The following is a 16,229-nucleotide window of genomic DNA, read 5'->3' on the forward strand; positions in this document are numbered from 1 at the left end:
TTTGTGATTATGTACAGTATCGCACGGAGAAAGAGTGATGTTTTTGATGGTGCAAGTCACGATGATTGAGATAAACTAGATGATGAAATTATATGGATTCTCCATTGACAGAAGCTCCACTTCCTTCCTGCTTCCCTAGTGAATGACTTCTGATAAGTAGAGCTTGCCTTGATTGCCTGCTCTACATGTTCTCTCCCCAGCGACCATGAACTGCACGAGCCCAATGCAGCTCCGTCCCTGTTAACCCTTTCATGTGCTCGTCATCGCCTCTACCTTGCGTGCCCGTGTGTGACCACCACGGCACAGACACAAGTCTTCAAAGATACTTGAGACAATACACTAGCCTTCTCGATCGCCCTAAGCCGGAGGGCCTTCTCAGCATGCGACTTCTGGTTACAGTCGCGAGAGCTACTGATGATACTGCTTGAAAATCCTCTTGTCCGGCATGTAAAGCATCTCGTCCCACAGAAACGGCAGGCGCTCCACCAAGTCCTCTGCAAGCGCCTCACGCCACTTGATCGTCGGCGGCACGTGGACACACTTCTCGGCATCAAAGCCAAGCGACTCGAGATCGACGGGGCACTGCAAATTAGTGAGTCGAGCCATGAAGGGATCCTCGCCGCTCAGGCCCCGCGCTTTGTTGATGTTGAGCGTCTTGACGAAGAATTTTGGCGAGTTGAACCAGATGTGTTTCTCCATCGATTGGTCTGGGCTAAGAGGAGGGCCCTTGGCGCTAGCGCGCAGGTTTAGCGGGACGACTTTGTAGAACTCGATGAGGAATCAGACTTGGCGGTAGTCGATTGGCTTGCCGTCTTTACTAACCAGTCCGGAGTCACCTTTCGGGTATGGTGTTGGAATCTCGCCGAAGGTGGCAGAGCCGGGGTTGATGTCCATAGACAGGAATGCAGCAAGGATGTTTGTGATGTGATCGTTTTCCTTGACGAGCCCACCGATGCTGCGCTGGAGCTTTCGTCCTTCACGGTATTGGTCAGGCAGATGCTTGTCAAGCTCTACAATCTTCTCTCGCACGCGCATCATGAGCAATGGGAAGCCCACCGCTTGTGCGAGACCCACGTTCCAGACGTTGGAGTGATCGAGCTCGTAACATGCTTTCGGTACCACCTCCACCGCGGCGTAGGCGCAGTGGATGTTTTCGAGCACTGCGGGATTCTGGGTTGCGACCCAAGGTTTCAGCAGAACACCTTGGCAGGTCGTGATGTGCGTCGTGGTGCGGAGGTTGAAGTCGACTATGGCTAGCTTACGCAAAGCTACGAGGTTGGGAGGGGCACCTGGAGCAGTCTGCTTATGGACGGCGTCGCAAGCTGGCTTGTGTTGCTTCCAGTGCGTCTTTTGGCACTCCTTGCTGCAGTAAGCCGCGACTTTGCATCAAGCGCACTTCAGAAGGAGCTTGTCGCCCTGGTCTCGAGACTTGCTGCAGCCTGCACAAGTGGATGGTGAACGGTCGGAGTATGTTGGGTCATCCAAGGGGATGTAGATCTCGTGGGCAGCTGGTGTGAAGGACTGTGTGAATGTCGACTCTATCTGAGGCGCCGCGTTCGTGCTGGGTGGGCTTCGATGGCTCGTCGCCATAGTGCTGATGTTCTCGAATAGATGTCAAAGTGACCAAGTCGAGTGAGTTGAACTTTATACTCGGCACGCTAGCATGTCGTGTAGGACGCCATTCACCCTATTGACAAGCCCATCCATAGCGGCAGGCGAGCTTATTTGCATTGCACGTGCAAACGACGAGCTTCATAGAACTTTTGCTTTGTGCGAGTCATCGTCCATCGTTTGTGACATGTGCTGCGTGGCCCAGCAAAGTCACGGATCTGCGTAGCCTTCCAGCTTCATCAAGGCCAGCTGCAACTTCACTGCCCTTGGATCCCTCCAAACAACCAACCATTCCAGACCTCCCAATTGCTTCGCTGAATCATCATCGGTCGTAATCTCGTCCAATGTAGTGATGTGTCTGCCGAGTAGGTCACGAAGAGTATACACCGGTATACTTGCTTGCTGTAGGCATGGTGGCAGTTGTCCAGAATGTTCATTCACCATGAGTACGCACGCCACATTCTGAGCCGCCACTGCCTCAGCAGCTTGATCATCGGTATTGAACTGCACGAGGTTCTGCTGCAGAAATTCTTGTTTGTCGAGCACGTACTTGTGATGAATACCTATCCGGACCGTTCTGATAGCGTCCTCTTGAAGAAAGTAAAGGACCATCGCAGCCATGTCAGCATTCCAAGCAACATGTTTCTGGATATCTCGTGAATGCTGCAGAGACCTACCGGTACGTGCTTCAAGCCACCTTTTCACCCGCTCGTGCACGACCTGTGGCCATTTCTTGCGCTGAGAGATGAAGTTGAGCGCGGTATGCTTTGCTAGGACGTATGCTCGGGTTGGACTGCGAAGCGTCTCAGCTCCAGCATCCAGCATCTCGGCTGTGAGAGATGCAGGTCGCTTTGTCTTTTCATCCTTATTCGGCGAAGTCTCTACACTCCCTACGAAAGGAAGCAGGAAGTGCGATGGTAGGCGAGCATTGGTCAGCTGGCATTGCCTGATAGGAGAGGCGAGAGCTTGAGCTGTGCGATTCAAATGTGACCGTCAGCGCTCCTGCCTAGGGATTCACATAACGAAGAGAGATATGAGAGATAAACCTTACCAAAAGGATTCGCTTCCGTCTGCTCCGAAAAGGAGGACTTCAGCTCCTCTTCCTGCTTCCATGGCTTCGCCTTTTTGTATTGATCCTTGGCCTCTATCCTCACGGCATCCATCACGGGCGGCAGTGGTAAGCTTTTACCACCATGCCTGCGTAGTCGCAGTCGTTGCTTGCCATCGTCACTGGTGGTCGTGGGTTGTGCTTTTGGCGAAATTGGTTCATTGATCGTTTGTCCACTAAAGGCTCGTCGACGGATGCTCAGCGCTATACCATCGCTATAGCCCCAACGCGTTCTTGTTCTGATAGCCGCATTGAGCATGAGCACATGCTGTCGTAGCTAAGATCGATCAGAATGACCTGATAGTCGATGAAATGATGTCGTTGGTGTGATGGCGGGGATGACATCTCCATTGGGCAGGAAGCTCACCTTCACAACTTCTACAGCAGCATGTAATACTAGACATACACTATATCAACAATGCAGTCTACTCTTCGAGCCACGCGCTCGCATATCCTCCGAAATGCTCGCTACCAGAACATCCGAACACTATCGACACTCCCACCCTTCCCACCAACCCACAATGCCATGCCTGCGCGACCACCCACTTCGGCCCTGCCAATGCCCTTTGTGACCGAAACCGTAGGCGGCGGCTGGCACACCTACGACATCTTCTCTCGCCTCCTGCGCGAACGAATCGTCTGCCTGAATGGCGAAGTAGACGAGACAACTTCGGCAAGCATAGTAGCACAACTCCTCTTCCTCGAAGCCGACAACCCGAATAAACCTATCAATCTCTATATAAACAGTCCCGGTGGAAGCGTCACGGCTGGCCTAGCGATATATGATACGATGCAATATATCCAGTCTCCCGTCTCAACAATCTGCCTCGGCCAAGCAGCCTCGATGGGCAGTCTTCTCCTTTGTGGTGGCGCACCGGGCACACGATATTGTCTACCACACAGCAGAATCATGGTGCACCAAGTCAGTGGTGGATATCATGGCCAGGCATCCGATATCGCTATCCACGCCAAGGAGATCCTGAGAGTGAGGGAGCAACTGAACAAGATCTATCAGAACCACTTGACGCCCAAGGAAGGCGGCACGAAACCTTTGGAGGAGATCGAGAGGGTGATGGAGAGGGACTTCTTCATGAGTGCGAATGAGGCGAAGGATTGGGGCATTATGGATAAGGTGCTTGATCGACGACAGCAGGGTGGTGGAGGGGAGTGAGCTTGAGCGGCCCAATGTAGGCTGAACTGGACCGTCAAGTCAACCAGGCTGTATGTTGCTGTGATGGTCTGGGAGTGTCTGTTCCGAATCACGATACCAAGACTAGGACGAATGCTTACAGCTGAATCTTGTCAGCAACCGTTCCGGATCAAGGAAGTATCATTGCCTGGCTTTGAACGCATTTTACACGAACCAACCATGGTGCCTGTTGTGTGCAGACAAGCGTATGAAGAGAGACTCCCGGCGCCTATCGCCGCTACAACTGGACAGATCGACCTCCATTGAGACGGACTATGTATCGGGCGCTGGCCCTTGGCCTGCCTGAACGTGTCTAGCAAAGGTCTTGTGCCCTGACGAGCTCCAGAGACCATGTGCATACCGAGCGAGATCTGAAGTGCTCCCGCATAAACAGCTCCCATCCAGTATGAGCCGCGCCAGTGTACACTTACAACGCTCCCGCATCGAGCTCCGCCTGACGATTGCACGGGTCTGCGGCACAGCTGAGCGCTATTACCGTAAAACGCGTATCGCCACTGCCTCCGCGCCGCGGCGTCGTCCCGCATCTTCGTGGATGGCCAAGAGCCTCGACACGGCCGAGAGGCTCACCATGGCCATAATCCTCGTCTTGCAAGAGACGCCTTTAGACTGCAGTCTAGGAGATATATGATTAGTTCCTCTACCGCCCACACAGGCTCAGTCCACTTACGCACGTCTCAAATTTTTTCTGCTTGCTCAGTAGCCACGCTACAGATGTCTTTGACAATTGTGGGGATACCAAGCCAATCGTCACGACGCCTCTTCTTCTGGTTGTAGAAGTCCATGAAGTGTACATACAGACACTCGCCAGCACTGGCCTTGAATGATCGTCCCGTAACTCCATAGCATCGTATCTTCGTATTATCGCATCATCGTATCATTGGGTGAGACGCTATACAGATTTTATCAACAGCACTCCAGCTCAACCAACACTGCCAGCTCGAGCCAGTAATAAGGCCCGCAACGCACTGACTTCACTCTCCAGGTCCTTGCACCTGTGCTTTAGGCTCTCGTTCTCCGCCTGTATAATGTCGACGTACTCCGGTGTGCATTTGACTTGCGGGAGGTGGGATTGGCAAGAGTGACACTTTGCATCCTTTGAGCTGCCGGACTTTGGCTCGTTCGCATCCGTCGATGGGGATGCCTCGATGTGTTGTACTGCTGGCACTGCGTTCTGCCTAAGCTTCGCCACAGCAGTCTTCCGTGCATGTTTTTTCGCGTGCCGTCGCAGATCCTTGGGTGTGCAGAACGCCTTCGAACATTGTGAGCAAGCATGTGGGCGGGTGGAGGCGTGTACATTGCGTTTGTGCTTGTTGCAGTCGGCGAATGTGTCGAAGATGCCATCGCAGAGCTCGCATGGATAGCCTCCCTGGATTCTCGGGTGTCTCTGGCACTTGCGGGTGTATTCGAGATTGGAGGCCACATTCGCTCTTGGGGCAGGACGAGCCAGTGCAAGGGTAGTTGCGGCGGCTGATGGCTGTGGTCTTGGACCTGAGGACATCCATCCATCCATGGTGGAAGGGTCACTGAAGATTCGTCCGTATGCAAGTAGGGACTTGTCTTTGAAGGCCCACATGCACAGTGCGACGGTCCTTGCGAGTCTGAGGCGAGCTTCGCTGTTCTTGCGGGTCGGTGTTGCTGTCCTGCCGTTCAGTGGCGAGTTCTGTCTCGAGAGCGCCTGGAAAAGCATGGTCTTCACGTTTGAAGTTGCGCGGAGGCTCGTTCCACTACCGATTGTTGGCAATGGTATGATATTGGCGATATTGGGCGTCATATCGCTCCATGCCATAGATGTTGGCTGTATATCGTTTCGTCGGGCTGTGGTAGTTGTGAGAGCAAGTAATCCACCATTGCCTTGTCTCCCCGTGTACATTCCTAGCGTTGGTGGGAAGTCTCGTGCATACTGAGCGAGCAATACATCCTCCAAAGACGCGTCGAGATTTACGGCTGAAAGCTCGGGGGACGTGCAAAACCCGAATTCCCCAAACCTATTGACATCTTCGGTGTCGACGAACAGGTCTTCAAGCTGGTAGGCTGGTTGCAAGGCTGGCGGGGTATCGGCGTTGGCGTTGGCCATGCTGCACGAGGTAGGAAGTTCCATGATCCGGGGGCTAATCTCAAGGTGTAATTTGTGCACGGCGACCCGCAAGAGGTACGATGGTATGGTTAGAAGCGTATGGGAGGGAGAGGGTGGCAAACAGAAGAAACAAAGGCGTCGGTGGCCTTGTGTATGTAGTACCTCCCACCTGCGCACGGTCGCTATTTTTGCACGGCAGGCTATGGGAGGCTGCAGGAGGCTGCAGGCAAACGTTCGCCTACTTCAAGCCACAGCGCCCACTACAGCCCGCGGGCAAGGCTGCATCTGTCTCTTCAAAGCTCCGTCACTCGAGCGTGCTGGAGGCAAAAGGGCCCAATCCTCCTCATAGTAAGAAATTTGGCCATCCTTGCGCCCTCCCAATGGCAAATGACTTGTGGTCATCATAGCTGGGCGCCTGCTATGGCCTCCCAGCACATGGGAATGTCGCGAAGTAGATAATTAGGCATGATGGGTCTCTGCAAGAATGCCTCGAGACCACGCCAACACAGCTTTGCCGCTGAATTGAACACTACCAATTGCAACAGCCATCGACCTTGACCAAGCGAAGGCCCCAAGACATGTCAAATGACAAGTCCGCAGCACAGCCCAGCTCTAGTTCAGAAGAACGACCATATACCTCCCTCATCGCACTGAACGGCAAGAGCTTCTCATGAAAAAACCCATCGATTGCCACAGCTAACATGCCACAGGGTCTTTCGAGTCCGGCATGGGCCTAGCCTACCGCCGAGACACAAACCAAGAAGCCCGATCCACTCAATCGTCTCCATGCAGAACCAGCCAGAAAGCGCCCAAACCAGCTCAGCCACGAGACGGAGAGATCGGCGAGGACGACAAGAGACGGAGGAGTTCGCCGGCCGCTGCCGCTACCGCTACCGCCGCAACGACTACCAGTAGTGATACAAGGTAGTCTCGGTCAGCCCGCCAGTGGGAAAGGCCGTCGCGCGGGTAGTGATGCAAGTCAGGATTTCTGAACCTATCGCGTCGAATGCGCAGGAGGCAAGCGCTTTGCTGGACGGACGGCCGTGCGGAAGGTGTGGATGGATCTCGAGAGGTGATGGATGGAGTTGGATATACCCTGGTGTGCGGTGATTGCAGATTTCGAAATTAGGCAGTGAACATCGACGCGTTCTCTGCTCGTGCCCTCGACCAATCTGCCAATTTGTCGTGGTGTGGTGTTGAGTAGTGTTGAGAGCCAGGCAGCGTGAGAGAGGTAGGCTAAGGGATTGAGATGGATTACCCTTGAGTGCGGCAATCGTGACTATGCGCATTAGTAGTCAGCAGCAAAAACCCCGTTCCTCGATAATCCGACCTATATATACTACGTCCTTACCTATCAAAAGTTCAAAATTAGTATCGCAAGCTAGGTAGGAGATGATTGAGAAAGAGAAGTAGGCCAAAAGGCCCCTGATGTATCAACAGATCAGCATACAAAAAGCTATGTGATTTGGCAGTAGTAGTGGTGGTAGCTCATGGGTGCTGAGAGGTCGGGGTATCGTAGTTGGAAGATTGGGAAAAAGTGAAGTCGAGGGGGTTATGACAAACACCTCAGAAAGCACACGCTTCTGTCGCTTCCACCCAATGCGCCATCTTCGTCCATCCATACCTACGAGGTGTGGTATGTCTCTATGTATCAGAAACGAAAAAGGGGAGATCCCGAGAGAGAAGGGTTCAAGATCGCGTCGTTGAGTTTTGTTGTTCATCGGTCGTTAAATGGTGAGGAGGGTCTGCTACACCAATGCAAGACGTAGCCGGAGCCCTTTAGTTGCCATCGGGATTCGCCACCTGGAAGAGACACGTTAGCCTCCGCTGAATCGTGTGTGAACAAAGTGAGATATCACGCACCCTCAAGATCTTCCGCGAATAATCCTGCGCATCAGCAATACTGCCCGAGCTATTCCGCCTCCCGACCATGGGATCTAGTCTCGAATCCGACATCTGACTATACGCCGTCTGCGGCGGCTTGATCTCGTTCCCACCACCGCGCATGAAATCGCCGACTTGATTGGAGCGCTTATATTCATCTTCAGCGGCCTGTTGTCTTCGTCGTTTGAGGAAGAAGACGAGGCCGCCGATGATTGCTGCGGCGGCTACGACGCCTACTACCACGCCTGCGGCGATACCGGCGGTGTTTGATTTTCCGCCGCTGGAGGGGGCGGGGGATTGGGTTTTGGCGCCGGTGGTTTGGGCGGGTTGTTCGGTGACGACGATGGTGTGGCCGGGGGCTACGCTGGTCACGACTGATGGTGCAGCGGTGGTGGCGGCAGGGGTGGAGGATGCTGCGTCGCTAGTTGTAGGTGTTGAGGCAGGTGGTGATGATGATGAGGAGGCTGCTGCGGCCGAGCTTGCTGCTGCGCTCGATGAGCTGGCGCCGGCATTTGGCACGTCGTTGGAAAGGCCGTCCAGGTAGACTGACCAGTAGTTGGTCCCGCCGCCTGGGATTATAGTCAGTATTGTTATCGCATATTATACGCACACCACACGTACAGTTTTGTTGGCCGTAGCCATTGCAAGGCGTGTTACACTTCGAGTCATCAACTTTCGCGCTCGCCGGCGGTAAAGCATCACCACACCAACAATCACTGCCTCCACTCAACCCCAACACCGCATGGTTCGCACCTACACAGATCGGCTGACAGTACCCAGGCGTCTGATACTGATATGAGCCCTGATCCGTGAGGCCAGAGGAAGAGGAGAAGCAGCCGGCATAGGTCATGGCGCTCATGCCTGCTCGTGGCCGAAGTGTGCCGGGGGAGCGTCCCAATAAGGAGGGATCATGTGCGTGTGCGTATGTGGTCGTGGTGGTGAGCAGGAGTGAGAGGGTGGAGAGGGCATACGCGGCTGGTAAGGGTGTTGATGGCATCGTGGCTCGCGGGTGCCGCCGTGCCGACGCAAGGAGTAATGATGGGGGACTTTTTCTTTGTCACGCTCAGGTCGGTAATGGAAGCGAGGGCGTGCGGGTCGCTGTTCGCCGGTATGTTAGTATGATGTTCGTGAGAGTATCTCGTGTGTCTCTGATATCGTTCTGCGAGCATGTGTTGGAGTAAAGGATATCGTGGTGAAGACGGACCTTTGTTTGCGGCTGCCAGCAGCGCAATCTCGTGACGTGTTCTGATGGGGAGTCTCCCAGATTCCTCTCCACTGCTCTTCAATCGTCACCGCCCACCACTCATGCGACAGATCGTCGAGGTCGATAGATCTCTCGCCGACCTCGCTCACTTCTCCTTCTACGTCCACGTCTCAGTGACTGCTGTCGCTATCCTTCGCCTCGAGTCCTCCGAAAGCACGCTGTTCCAATCAGGACCAGCTGACGTGACTTGGCTGGCGGTGGAATGCAGAAATGGGCCTGCTCGTGTCCGTGTTTCAGGAGATGGGTGACGGTCGCACGCGGTACGCAAAGCCGAGAATAAACGAGGACTCCTTTCGAATGGTATAACGAATGTATGGATATATTTTCAACAATCGAAGCAAGTCGAAGAAAGTGGTATAGGCAGAAATGACCGTGATAGAGAGACGGATTGAAGCGATGATGCTCAGGGCTCAAAGGTACAGAGTAGAAGGACGACGGGAGTTGTGTGATGGTCCGCTCGGGTGCCTGTGCCTGAGCCTGTACCCTGACACTCATCCCGCTGCAGGACTTTTGGCGTGCCTACGACGCTTTTGCACCCTACTATATCGGGATTAGGGCCAGGTACGCCGTCGACCTTAACGGCCTGACAACCAATTATGCTCCGGCAGTGCGAAAATTGCCCCTGCGCCAGTGGAGGAAGTACCTCTGTCACCTTTGTTTCAACGCTTCCTGAATCCTATGTGATGGGGGGGGGTTGTGTGGAAATATGATACATGGACATCCTTTCCTTCACCATCGCAACCGAGCAAAGTCGTTGCAGCCCTCACACTCGCCGGACGTAGACTGTGTTGATATCGCAAGACGGGATGTTTGTGGCTATTATTGTTTCGGTCCTTGACTCTTGCGCGAGAGACAGGCATCAAAAGGAGCAATAAAGCAAGCACCACAACTACAAAGAGCCGCGCGCGCCCAAGCGCCAAAAGAATTGCGTGTTCACACGGGCAGACAAGCGTCTGTTCGCTTGCACACGCCTCTCCGTATCCTGCCGTATATACGATATCCAGGCTTCTAATAACAGAGCACGGGTTCCGTATGCCATACGGCGATGCTGCTTGCTTGTAAGGAACATTGTTCAGGTAATGACTGCTACGACGACGAGACCGAAACCCAGACTTCACAATCGGAGATTTGCTGGGATCACAAGGTTTCGTGGTCGGGGGGGGCTTTTGTTTTGTCTCAGAGTCCTTCCCCAATTCCGAAACACAGCCAAGCAAAGTCTGCATCAGTCCTCGACGCCGAGCACGTGACCCGAGACAAAAATCAACATCATCAAGATTCATTTGCTCGACTGTTATGAGCGTGGACTGAGATGTCGGGAGGGTGAGGTCGGCTTCTGTACGTTGTATTGGTTATTATCAGAAATGCATTGCCCGGCCGGCTCCATATCCCTACCATATCTTCCAGTGGTAGAGGCGTTGAAGCAAGCATGAAGTCGCGATGTGCAATGGATACTATACCCATTACTATACACGAAGAGAGCAAGTGTTAGTTGGACCACCCGTTCGCAAACGTCTTATGAGCTCCGACTGCGACACTACTGGCGCATTTCATGCAATGTGGTCTGGCCCTGTGCCAACTATAAGCTATCTATCTACCATCTCTCGTCAAGTAGTCAAGCAACACCGACCCCGACCACCTCCCCCTGCTCATTCCTCCCCTCCCGCTCCCCAGCGACAGAATAACTCGCCCGCCACCTCAACTTGACCTTCATCCCCTCCCCCCTCGGCACCCCCCTTAACCTTATCGTCTGCGTGATCCCGTCCCGTTGGTTCGGCGCCAGGGAGCGGCTGGATTGGGGGGAGAGGTGGAGGGTGTATGCCTGGGAAAAAAAGTGTAAGTGTTAGTGTAAGTGCGAGTGTAAGTGTGAGTGTGAGTGTGAGTGTAAGTATTAGCATGAAAAAGAGGAAGAAAACTTCCGGGGGTAAATTGTTGGTGTTCTTACCTTGGTAACAGCTAATTGGAATGTCAGATCGTTGATGGGTTGAGGGGTGTTATTCGAAATCCGACTCTGCAGGATCACTTCCGTGTCGTTTTCTCGCTTCACGGAAAACACGGTCCGGATCGTGGAGTTCGTGACGGTTAAGTCGGAGGGTTGGTCGTCGGCGGGGACGGAGGAGGAGAAGGTCCATTCGTCGTCTGCTGCTGCTGCTGCTGGTGCGACGGGAGCGGTGGCGGAAGAGGTGCCGTTGCTGGGTCCGGTGGGGATGGGGCCGCCTAAGAGATCCACGGCTCCTGACGATGGGTGTGCTGCTGATTGTTGGGACGCAGCTCTCGTTGCTTGTTGGAACTGAAACGGCGACGCCTGTCGCGGCGGTGTGGACGTCGCGGCTAGTGCGGCGAAAGGATCAGCGGACGACCGCTTCGCCGCTTGTTGCTGTTGTGATTGTAGGGCCGAGGGGATCGGCGTCGCGGGTTTCGAGGAGGCGCTTCTCGAACCCACTGCGCCGGGAGTGGATAGGGAGCCGAAGAGGTCGTAGTGCGCTCCTTGTGCTGGTGGTGCTGTGGAGGAGGAGGAGGAGGAGAAGATGGAGTGGGCGGCTTGGGGTTGTCGGGTTGTCGGCCGGGAGGGTTGGGAGAACTGGGCCATGATATCCGCCGTGCCGTTCGTCGATGATGATGATGATGATGACGAGGGTCCGGCACCGAGGGACACCCCGCCTTCCTGGCCAATACTCCCATCCCCCATCGTCAACCCCAACAGATCATCCTCCAACGCATTCCCCTTCGCCTTCGCCGAACCCATCCCCGACTGCGCACCACCGGACATGAGGTCCTGCCCTGCCGCCGACGGTGCAGTCGCCTGACCCTCCTCCCCCTCCCCCTCCTCCAACCCCCCGAAATCAATAAGCGAAAGCTCATTATCCGGCCCCTTCCTCACCCCGGCCCCCGTCACCCCCAACGTGCCCCGGGGAATCGCGTTCGCCGCAGCCAGATCCCCTTTCTTCACCAATTTATACCGCTCGATGGTCCGATGAATACTATCATTTATCTCCAACAATTTCGCCACGGCCTCCGTATCCTCGCTCTCCTCCTCACACATCTTTTGGATCTTCGGGTGGGCGGAGGCGAGGGCGTTGGCCAACTCCTCGAACACATCACCCTCTTGGATTTCGTCGCCGGGTTTGTACCCCTGCAGCATATCCTCAAGGATCTTGGCTTTTTCTTGCACCTCGCTGACTTCTTGCGCGGCTTTGGCTCGGTAGTCGGTTTTGTTGCGTTGGTCGTAGCCGGCCATGACTTTCATGAGTTTGTTGGCTTCTTGGAGGTCTCGGGGGGTGCCTCTCCGTATCAATTCCTGTAACTTCGCGCTCTGTGCCGCTCGCTCTTCTTGCTCCATTTCATCCGCACTCTTTAGATTATCGCTCGGGTTCAGCACCGCGGCATCCTCTCGTCGGATCTGCGGGAAGACATAGCCTTTGTATGTCAGTAGGCGATGCATGTCCCGCACGAAGCCCAGGTCTTCCTTGTATTTGCTCGTCTCGCAGATCGTCTGGCGCCATTCCTCGACCAATTCCAAAATTTTGTTCTGCACCCTCGTCGTTCGTATGGGTGGTCGTTCGGGGAATCTTCTTACTAGCTCGTTGAGGAAGTCCTTGGTGCTGATTTGTAAGTGGAAGGGGTAGCCGCAGTTCTTGACGCATATATCCAGTAAACTGAGCGCCAGCAGGCTGACATTCGGGTTCCGGTGGTTGATATAGCCTACTATCGCCACGGCGGCCTCGCGCGGCGCTCCTCCCTTCTTGGCATTGATCACATCGGCTATCTCGAGGGACAAAGCCAGGTTGGGCTCGAAGTTCTCGGGTGAGCAGGCATTTTGGATGAAGCGTTGGAGTTGGGTTTCCGCGGGCTGAGTTGGGTAGGCGAAGCGATCACGGGCGGCGTAGCGGGCGGAGGTGGCTTCCATGTTGGGTGGTCGTGGAGGCTGTCGTGGAGTGTGGGAGGGTGAAGGGGAGGATGCGAGTGTCAAGGGCCCTCTGGGCTGAGCCCGCGGGTTCCCAGCAAAGTAGCGGTCGATGGTGGACGAGGCTGTCGAACGATTGTCCGAGCAATGTTAAACCAATGCGATTACCCAAAGTCGTACTCGTGTGTGTATATATTAGTTGACGTCTTGGGCACATGTCAGTGGATCAATCACTTCCGTGTGGGCTGTGTCAGCGCTTGGTGGGTCATCAATACAATGACGTCGATTTGATGGAGGGATTAATGAATTTACACATGACACACCTATTTTCCATCTACTCTACACCATCGCCGCACCAGAACTCGTATCGTGGCCGACAGGATCATACATAAACCAGAAGGATCCATCACAGCACCTCAGTAGCAAGGCAACGATGGTCCGCCACAAGAAAGACTTCAGCGCCAAAGGCAAAAAGAACGCCACCTTCCGCTCCCACGGCCCAGCAGACCCCCGAGCAACCAGCAAAGAGAACTTCCAACGCCCCTCCTTCAAAGCGGCCGCCTGGGACCTCAACCACTGCGACCACAAGCGCTGCTCCGGCAAACGCCTGATGCGATTGGGTCTGATGCGCGAACTGCACGTCGGACAGAAACACCCGGGCGTCGTCATCAGTCCCAAAGCCAAGACGATCGTGAGTCCCGCGGATAAAGAAGTGCTGGAGCAGTTCGGTGCGGCGGTGGTGGAGGCGAGTTGGAATCGGATTGAAGAGGTGCCGTTTGCGAAGATCGGAGGGCCGAATCCGCGCTTACTGCCTTACTTGATCGCGGCAAACCCGACGAATTACGGGAAGCCGTGGCGGTTGAATTGTGTCGAGGCGTTGGCTGCTTGTTTTTTTATTTGTGGACATCGGGATTGGGCGGAGGAGGTGCTGAGTCCGTTTAGTTATGGGGAGTCGTTTATTGATATCAACGAGACGGTGTTGAAGCGGTATGCGGCTTGTGCGGATGAAGAAGGGGTGAAGAGGGCAGAGGAGGCGTGGTTGGCGAAGATCGAGGGGGAGTGGAAGGCGGATCGGGAGGCGAGGGAGGGGAATGGCGGGGATGCTTGGAGTGGGGGGAATATGAATCGGAGGCCGATTGATGAGGATGAGGATGAGGAGGAAGATGGAAGTGATGAGGAGGGTGACCGCGAACATGATGATGAGAGTGATGCGAGTAGTCTAGGCGGCATCCAACTAGGAGGACCAAAACCAGGCGACCTCCCTCCCACAGGCGATAACGACGACAAGGCAGATGAAGACGACCACGACCCCTACGCCCTCCCGCCAAACGACGACGACGAAGAAGAAATGGCCGACCTCCGCCGCCGAGTTCTAGCCTCTAAACCTTTCACAGCAAAACCCAACGACAACAAATCTCCACCCACAGCAGAGACGCACGACCGCCCCCTCCCAGCAAAAATTCAACGACCCACCGACCCTGCCAAACCCGAGCAGTCGATTACAGAGGACTCGGACGCCGAGTCGGGGAGTGATATCGATGGTAGACAAGATGATGACGATTTCGATAATATTATGAATGCGGCTCCCGTGACCGATCGAGCTGGGATCACGGCGGCGCAGCGGAAACGAGCGATGGAGAAGGAAGGGAAGTTGAGCGCCAGTGCGACGTATAGTCGGACGGTGATTGAGGCGCCGGGGAAGTGGCCGCCGTAGGCTGAGAAAGAGAAAGGGAGGGCTTGACTTTCACAGACATAGTCTACGCTGATGACCATAATTCCCACAATCAAGCAGTCAACCACTCCATCATTTAAGCCGTGACATATCCCCAACCATGTCACCCACCCTGATAGATCAACGACGCACCACGGCTTCCTGCCTACCTAGCCCACCCCCTTGAACACAACAGGCACATCCCCAACCACAACTCGACTCCCAACCCGAGGCGCAAGCCCACTAAGCACGACCTCCTCGCCCCTCGGGTCCCAGAACCGAAGTCGCAGATGCGCTTTTCCGCCTCGACCGCAGCGGTAGAATTGTCTAATCTCCGCCACCTGCACGACTTCTGGGTCGGTCTGGAGACGGGTGGAACAGTGATGGCCGCGTGGATGGCGGGTGAACCTTCTGGGCCCAGAGAGGTGAGGATGCAGAGGGGGATGGGGATGTTGTGGGGAAGAAGGGAGGGACGTTGCATCGACGTCGTCGGAAGACTCGGCCGTGGCGGCGGACGGGCGGGCGGGCGTGCTACCTTCGCCGTCGTCGTTGACGAGGGTCGTGCTGCTGTCGATCCCAGTAGCCTCAACAACACCAAGACCGCCGTGGTCCTCGTCCTCGTCCTCGTCCTCATCCCCGCCACCGAGGACAACATCATCGTCATCTCCTCGCCCCTGCCGCTGCTTCCCTTTCCCACGCCTCCCGCAGTACCCCCGGAATCCTCTCCGCTGGTACCTTCGCCCTCCCCGTCACCTGAATCTCCCCTACCCCGTCGATTCTGAATTCGGCAAGGAGACTACAGATATACCATCCCCGACAATGGCTCCGGCTGCGGATAGTCACGAACTCGCACTCACCACCAGCATCCCTTTCCATCGCTTGGGTGAAAGGGATGGAGAGGGCGAGGCGTGTCGGGATGTAGATGATTGCCGTCGCGGTGATGCGTGGGTCGTAGATCAAGATGTTGACGCGGTGGGTGTGGCGTTTGGATTTGGATGGGAGGGGGTGGTGGGCTGCTGCGAGGTAGCAGGGGTAAGGTCCCGGATGGCTTGAGAGGTGTGGAGGTGCTGATGGTGGCGAATGCGAAGGGGAGAACGTTGCGCTCGAGTCCGCGTCTGAGGCCAAGGGGAAGATGGTGTTCGAGGCGTCTTCCCGCCCGGGCTCTACTTGCTCTTCTCTCTCCTCTACCCCACCATCTTTACACTCCCCCAATGTCTCCGTCGATGAGGAGATCAACGTCCCCCTACGCTTGGAATCAGGGTCAGGTCCCGACGACTCCTCCTGGTCTTCTCCTCGCGCTCTACGCTTGCGCTCCCGCTCCTTCGCCCAGCTCTGAAGCTGAGACATCCTTGAACGCAGGGGAGTTAAGACCGTGGTAAGACGATAGTGCCTACTACAGCCTCCTGTCCTTTCCAAATAGACTTGCTCGAAGAGTGATGTGGTGGCCCCCAGTCGTGGTAGTTTCG

General features: G+C 55.2%; 8 protein-coding genes across 8 annotated transcripts; 2 read left to right on the plus strand and 6 right to left on the minus strand.

Moving 5' to 3' along the window:
* Positions 1–408: 408 nt before the first annotated feature.
* Positions 409–1,590, minus strand: LTS14_002679 (uncharacterized protein; the record flags this gene model as incomplete). Its single annotated transcript, XM_064835385.1, has 3 exons — positions 409–768; positions 823–1,363; positions 1,397–1,590. 3 exons carry the CDS (start codon positions 1,588–1,590, stop codon positions 409–411), a joined length of 1,095 nt encoding a protein of 364 aa, XP_064697320.1.
* A 231-nt stretch (positions 1,591–1,821) lies between these two features.
* On the minus strand, positions 1,822–2,774 carry LTS14_002680 (uncharacterized protein; the record flags this gene model as incomplete). The annotated part of the gene is made up of 2 exons (XM_064835386.1): positions 1,822–2,501; positions 2,663–2,774. 2 exons carry the CDS (start codon positions 2,772–2,774, stop codon positions 1,822–1,824), a joined length of 792 nt encoding a protein of 263 aa, XP_064697321.1.
* Positions 2,775–3,137: 363 nt separating this feature from the next.
* On the plus strand, positions 3,138–4,175 carry LTS14_002681 (uncharacterized protein; the record flags this gene model as incomplete). The annotated part of the gene is made up of 2 exons (XM_064835387.1): positions 3,138–3,886; positions 3,938–4,175. The coding sequence occupies 2 exons, from the start codon at positions 3,138–3,140 to the stop codon at positions 4,173–4,175; spliced, it is 987 nt and encodes a 328-aa protein (XP_064697322.1).
* Positions 4,176–4,848: 673 nt separating this feature from the next.
* On the minus strand, positions 4,849–6,003 carry LTS14_002682 (uncharacterized protein; the record flags this gene model as incomplete). The annotated part of the gene is made up of 1 exon (XM_064835388.1): positions 4,849–6,003. The coding sequence occupies one exon, from the start codon at positions 6,001–6,003 to the stop codon at positions 4,849–4,851; it is 1,155 nt and encodes a 384-aa protein (XP_064697323.1).
* Positions 6,004–7,782: 1,779 nt separating this feature from the next.
* wsc1 (WSC domain) lies at positions 7,783–8,884 on the minus strand (the record flags this gene model as incomplete). The annotated part of the gene is made up of 3 exons (XM_064835389.1): positions 7,783–7,806; positions 7,867–8,456; positions 8,509–8,884. The coding sequence occupies 3 exons, from the start codon at positions 8,882–8,884 to the stop codon at positions 7,783–7,785; spliced, it is 990 nt and encodes a 329-aa protein (XP_064697324.1).
* A 1,913-nt stretch (positions 8,885–10,797) lies between these two features.
* On the minus strand, positions 10,798–13,055 carry GGA2 (ARF-binding protein; the record flags this gene model as incomplete). Its single annotated transcript, XM_064835390.1, has 2 exons — positions 10,798–10,938; positions 11,094–13,055. 2 exons carry the CDS (start codon positions 13,053–13,055, stop codon positions 10,798–10,800), a joined length of 2,103 nt encoding a protein of 700 aa, XP_064697325.1.
* A 430-nt stretch (positions 13,056–13,485) lies between these two features.
* On the plus strand, positions 13,486–14,766 carry TSR3 (ribosome biogenesis protein tsr3; the record flags this gene model as incomplete). The annotated part of the gene is made up of 1 exon (XM_064835391.1): positions 13,486–14,766. The coding sequence occupies one exon, from the start codon at positions 13,486–13,488 to the stop codon at positions 14,764–14,766; it is 1,281 nt and encodes a 426-aa protein (XP_064697326.1).
* A 167-nt stretch (positions 14,767–14,933) lies between these two features.
* Positions 14,934–16,110, minus strand: LTS14_002686 (uncharacterized protein; the record flags this gene model as incomplete). Its single annotated transcript, XM_064835392.1, has 2 exons — positions 14,934–15,437; positions 15,499–16,110. 2 exons carry the CDS (start codon positions 16,108–16,110, stop codon positions 14,934–14,936), a joined length of 1,116 nt encoding a protein of 371 aa, XP_064697327.1.
* Positions 16,111–16,229: the final 119 nt, after the last annotated feature.

This window comes from Recurvomyces mirabilis (assembly GCF_035927965.1).
Source record: "Recurvomyces mirabilis strain CCFEE 5264 chromosome Unknown scaffold_5, whole genome shotgun sequence".
Lineage (NCBI taxonomy): Eukaryota > Fungi > Ascomycota > Dothideomycetes > Mycosphaerellales > Teratosphaeriaceae > Recurvomyces > Recurvomyces mirabilis.